This window comes from Cherax quadricarinatus, chromosome 6 (assembly GCF_038502225.1).
Source record: "Cherax quadricarinatus isolate ZL_2023a chromosome 6, ASM3850222v1, whole genome shotgun sequence".
NCBI lineage: Eukaryota > Metazoa > Arthropoda > Malacostraca > Decapoda > Parastacidae > Cherax > Cherax quadricarinatus.
In genome coordinates, this window is record NC_091297.1 from 7830336 (window position 1) to 7836335 (window position 6000).

The 6000-nt window shown below is 35.6% G+C and overlaps 1 protein-coding gene across 5 annotated transcripts in view; it reads left to right on the forward strand.

Annotated features, from left to right (window-relative positions):
- Lim3 (Lim3 homeobox protein) overlaps window positions 1–4679 on the forward strand; it is a 192608-nt gene extending 187929 nt beyond the window's left edge. For 4 of the 5 annotated variants that reach the window (XM_070080031.1, XM_070080027.1, XM_070080047.1 and 1 more), the window contains exon 8: window positions 2854–4679. In XM_070080031.1, coding sequence (XP_069936132.1) covers window positions 2854–3050 — 197 coding nt within the window. In that variant the 3' untranslated portion in view covers window positions 3051–4679. The remainder of the gene's footprint in view (window positions 1–2853) is intronic. The other variant, XM_070080033.1, reaches the window with a different exon arrangement.
- Window positions 4680–6000: the final 1321 nt, after the last annotated feature.

Here is a 6000-nt window from a genome sequence, read left to right on the forward strand (position 1 = left end):
TTGTCAACAGTCAGTCTCTTACACAAAATCAAGTGTTGTGAAACAAACCAAAATGCTGAGAGGGCTTATAAAATTGTCATGTATATCATCAACATTATCAATACTCCATGTCCTTTTTTCATGGGGTAGGGAAGTACTTGTCTGGAAAGGATGGAAAAAAATTATTGCTGAAAATATAGATAGATAATCAAAGTGACATCTGACCTTACACAAGTTCTTTCAAACTCAGTAGCCTTACGTGAAACTGGTACCACCACAGTGCTCACTGAACTATATGGGTTTAGCCCTTTTTGCCAGTGCTGTATAATAATAATTAGTATCTTCTCTCTTTATATTACATAGATAATGCACATTCAGAGCAATACTGCAGTTATTGTATAGCCTCTGTGTTAGGTTCAGTATTATTGTACATATGAATTATCGCCATGTATTTCTGTTATTGTTCATTATGTAAAATAAAGAGAGAAGATTCTCACTCTTCACAGTTGTATTCACATGTGTAAAAATTCAGTTTGTATTACATATTTCAACTTATATCATAAAAAGCAAGCACAGTATATAGTACAGTATTTGAATTTCATTTCATTTTAGTTATGGGGAAGCGCTAAACCTATGGGGGTCATATGCACCTGGGGAATGGGAGGCATTCAGGTTCACTTCAAGAAAGGGGAGATTAAGCCCAGTTCCTTGGATTAACAGCCCCTCACCGGCATCAAGGAAATCAGGGCTTTATCTTATTTGCAGATTTTTATACATTTAATTAATGATTATAATTAATGCTATGATTGCTAAAATTTATTTAAAAAACACACATTTACTTTCTCTAGCTTCTTATTAGTTCTTAACCTATGGGAATTTCCTCCCAGTAGAGGCGTGGCCAGAGACCGGAATGTGGGAGTGATGATTCCTGGAACCATTTCGCACATACAGTAGGCTGCTTAATTCGATTTAAAGCTTCATATGTTTTTGTTATTTTAGCCATCGAGCTCTTTATATGTTCTTTCTATTATAAATTCAACTATAGAGTATTTCTGAAGACCTTTTAGTACTGGTCATTCCCCTCCCCCCCCTTTTTTTTTTGCCAAGTCATTAAGCAATAGCCCACAAAGAGTTAACTTATATGTCATTTTGGTCTCTCCTGAACCATTATCAAGTCAGAGATCATCAAGAAAAACAAGCAAAACACCAAAAGAAAGTTTGGGAAGAACGAGGTGCATGGGGAGGGGTGGTAGTATAGTGGCAGCAGCAGTAATAGAAGTAGGTAATAGGGATAAATTGCATCTTAAGGGCATGGAAAAGCAGGTATTTCTACCTGCTGAACACAAGTCTCCAAGGATCTCACAGAGAAAAAGAAAAAAGGTGCTCTGTGATAGGCTTACTGGCCCATGCTTAGTGAGAAAGAGGAAGCAAGTAAGAAGAGAGTTGGAAGAAAGGAAAGGTAAAGGATATACAGAAGAGAGGCCAAGAGGCTAACACTTGAGGTCAAGTCACAAGTGCTCTGAAGATTAGAGCAATTTGACAATGTATTGAGAAAGGCAGGTATCTACACAAAGTCGGGACAAAGGTTCATGTTAGGAATGTTTTGTATAAAAAGGTGGCATCTGTGAAAGCTACAAGAGAGGTAGATAGTTTTAGCATTAGGCCAGATTATAGGATGGCTGTGATCTCTAACATGGCAAAATGTCTGTCAGAGAGTGGCCAGTTTCACCAATGTATTGGATAGGGTAAGAAAAGCAAGAAATGGAGTAGACACTGGAAGCATCAGTGACAGGAGAAAAAGTATTATTATGAAGTGTATTAATTTGGCTAAATTCAAGGTTAATAGCAAGATTTTGTAGACTGGAAATATAGGGAAGGCCAAGTACTGGGGTTTTCATGGGAAGTTGGTTTAGAAGAGAAGATAGTCCGTTTAACATTAAAATAGGAGTAGTTCATGAAAATGCAAGGCAAGATAATGACCTGTGAAGAGTGACACTTTCAAAATTAAGAAATTAAGGGTCACAAATGTGCAAGGCGTGGGAAAGAGAAACAAAAACACTTACCTTGACAGAAGGCATATGGGAAAATGAAAAGCCTGTCAGAGAAGTGAACATGAATGTATTAGAAAGGAGGCAGAGTTTCATTGTCATTTAACTTTGAACTTGGCAGATGCCTGCCTTTCTTAGTGCATTGTCAAATGTTGTAATCTTTCGCACTCCTGTGATCTCACCCGACCTTTGCCATCTCCTCAACTATTTTTCTTGATCTGTCTTCTGTATGTCCTCTACGTTTCCTGTCTTCTGAGTTCCTCCTTACTTGCTTCTTTCTCACATAGCATGGACCAGTAGGCCTACTGCAGTCTTCCCATTTTCATCTTTTGTGTTTCTTTGCAAGAACCTTGGGCACATATGCTAGAGGGTGGAGCTATCTGTAAATTACCCCCATTACCAACTGCTACTTCTATTTCTGTTACTACTACTTCAATTACATTACTTCTGTTACTATTAATTCTACAGTAATTCTATTACTATTCAGGCTACTAATATTAATATTGCTACTAATACTATTATTACTTTTTCTGTTTAGTACTTCTGTTATTATTACTATTGCTGTTTCTATTACTACAGTACTACTGTTTCAACTACTGTACGTATACATATTTACAAAAGTATTAATGGTAGTTTACTTTTATTGCCCTCTTCCTCTCTCCCATTTCCCAACCTGTCTTCCCAGATTTTTCTCACATAGTTGTAACTTGATAATGGTCCAGGATGGACTGAAGCATCTTCTAGGTTTCCTCTCCAAGCGTGAGTTATTTATGAACTTCCTGCCACGATATTTTTGACTTATTATACAAAGTCATTTTTTAACCAGCAGCAGCAGCAGCGGCGGCGGCGGCGGCGGCAGCAGCTGCAGCTGCAGCAGCAGCAAGTGGCGGAGTTAGCGTGTTGACAGGTGGTCCAGCCAGTGACCTCAGCTCTAATGGATCCAACCCAAGTTACCCCGAGTTTCCACCGTCCCCAGACTCCTGGCTCGGGGACATGCAGCAGGACCATCACCCACAATACTAACTCACACATACACCCATCCATGTTTCATAAAAACTTCCTGAATGTCATAGCTGCTTACCCTGGAACTTGCACTCGTGCTCATTTCTAACTACCCCCAAGCTAAGAATTTTACGACCATAAAAAAAGTAGCTCTTCTCTTCATGTTTATTTTTATTCCTAAATGAAAAGATTCTAGAATACTGTACCTCATACCTGCAGCTAGGTCAGGTGATTTCACCATTTTTTTTATGTCACTTGGAAATAGACAATGGCTCACAGGCTGGAACACAATGAATGCAAAATGGTTACTTTTCTTATGACATTACTTTTTTTTTTTTTCAGGGGATAAAATTATCATAAAAAAATTTAACCTGTTACTTTCTTTCTCAAATGTATGTTTTTCTAAAGAGCAATGCAATGTGCTGATAAAAAATGATGCTTCTATATTACACAAATATTAGTCTAATATTTCAGACAGAACTTAAATATATTCAGTGATATACAAAGTGCAGCAACAATATATTGTATAATTTGTTCTTAATATACTGACAATGTGATATACAGTATAGCCACAGGGAATGATGACTAAATTATTGCATAAAAACATTCATAATGCTGTAATAAACAAGATAGCATTTACTCATCTCTGTGTACTGAAGAAAGGTTTGCTCTTTCTTATCCCATGTCATGATCACTTACAAGTAACAACTGCATACTGCTGGTAGACCTTTTTTTGTTTCCACTCACAGTGGATCTTCTTCAGATATTTGTTATAGTTATATCATAATATTTTGTAAACTTTGCCCCAAATTATTATTATTATTATAATCAAAAAGAAGTGCTAAACCACAAGGGCTATACAGCACTTTGCTCCAAAGAAAATAGACCAAAGTATCTATAATCCTAGTCATGTTTGTAAAGCATTTTTCTAATAACATGGACACCAATAGGTATCACAAATTAATTTCAAGTTTTGAAAATGAATACATGTATATGTAAGAGTACTGAATGAAAAAAAGATGGTAGTCAAAACTTTCACCTAGTCATGCACTTGTACAAAACTAAAGTTTATTGGTCAAAATTATCTCTGATAATGTTTAGTTTAGAAATGAAATAATCTTCAGGGATGGACTTTTGTTTAGGTAAATGGCTAACAAAAGTCAGCAACTTAAACTCTCCTGATTTAGCTAAAAAAAAAATTTACTTGATGCTTAATTTATAAAAGGGATTACCAAATAGTTAAGCATTCAAGCTGTGACCTCTTTCATAGTTAGTTACTTAATGGATAAAAGGTTATACATCAGTCGTATGAAGTTTATTATGTTCTAAGGATTACACGATGATAATTATGATAAAGAATGATTAAACACTTAATCAAAACACCTTTATTTATATAGGAACACGTCGTCATCTCACCTCGCAATTTGCTCACTAAATCTGTGAGTAAACTGCATCAATGCATTATGAGTGATACAAAAAGTTTCCAGGGTTTGTTGCTAACCTTCACCTAAGAGTTCAAGTGGGTGAGAAGGCTGTTTATAAGAAGAAACAGCCTTAATGTGGGATAGTTGGTCGTCAGGTTAAACAATGTCCTGTCCTACGGTCCTGGCTGGATAAACTGGTTTACTGAATATCATGAAAACTAGTGCTACTGTCAACTGTCAGGTGATAAAAACTTGGTACATGCCAAAGATGCAAATCTGAGTGTGCAAGTGCAATGTGAACTATAATTTCAATAGAACACAAGTAGTGGAGTTTCCAAGGATTGAGAAGGGACATGGTCACTACTAGAATTAAGTCTTGTGCCAGAAGCCAGATGTCTTCAGTGAAACGTCTCTCTCCCTAATCAATGACCAGACCTGATGATGTACATATACTTGAAATGTGATGGTCAATACATAAATGAAACTTTAAAAGTCGCAAAGGAAAATGGCAGGTGTTATGATGAAAGGATATTTTTTTGTAGCTAATCTGTGTTTGTCCTTTCATGGAAGAATTTTTAATGTATATATCTAAAGTGTATGAAATGGATTATCTCTAAGGGAAAGTAGAATACTTTTTTGCCACTATTGTGAATTAGAAAAAATTTGTGTATACAGAGACAGTCTGCAATATGTGTGGTATGAGTGTATCTGATTAAATAAGATTTCCTGTACTACTACCTGTATGATTTTGCAATATACCAAAGATGAACAATGTATGATATTTAAGTCTTTACTTTTTCAAGTTAGGGTGAGTATGTTGGGAATTCTGACTTGCTTTACTGTATAACTACCCGAGTGAAAAAATTCTTTGATACGGTTCTAATTAATCCTTTACGTATCTCGTATAGAGAAAAATAGGTGAACTTATTTCTAATTATGATGCAGGTTATTATTTTTTTAGTGAATATGGCTAATGAATAATGACTGTGTTGACAGTGTACCTGACTAGAAGAGAAGCTACAAATTGATCTATGTCATCGTAGTCTCAAAGCATAAATATGAAGCACCTATATTTAGATATCCAGCAGTATAAAACTGAAGGGGATTCAGATAAAGAATATAGATTCAGATGTGGATTCAGGATTCAGATTCATGAAACTGGTCCTTTCAATAGCGCTCAGTGTATATTGTAGCCTCTTACTCCTATGGCTTGTTTTATACAATACACTACTTTAGTACAATTTCCCTATTATTAGCATATTCTTCAACATTAGTTTTGTACATAAAATTATTGAGTATGTATGACTGAATGGCAATACTCATGGCTGTTTGTTATTAATAGTTAATAATACAGTACTATTAATGTGAAACAGACACTTCAGGATGGCTTCATCTATCAGTGTAACATCTTATTTCAGTGTCATTTATACATAAGACTCAATTTCTAATATCACTGGGAACTGTGTATCTGCTATGTAGACATGTATGTGTCCAATGTATGTTACGAAGACTTGATGTTCTCATATTCAATTGTTTATCTTCGGCCA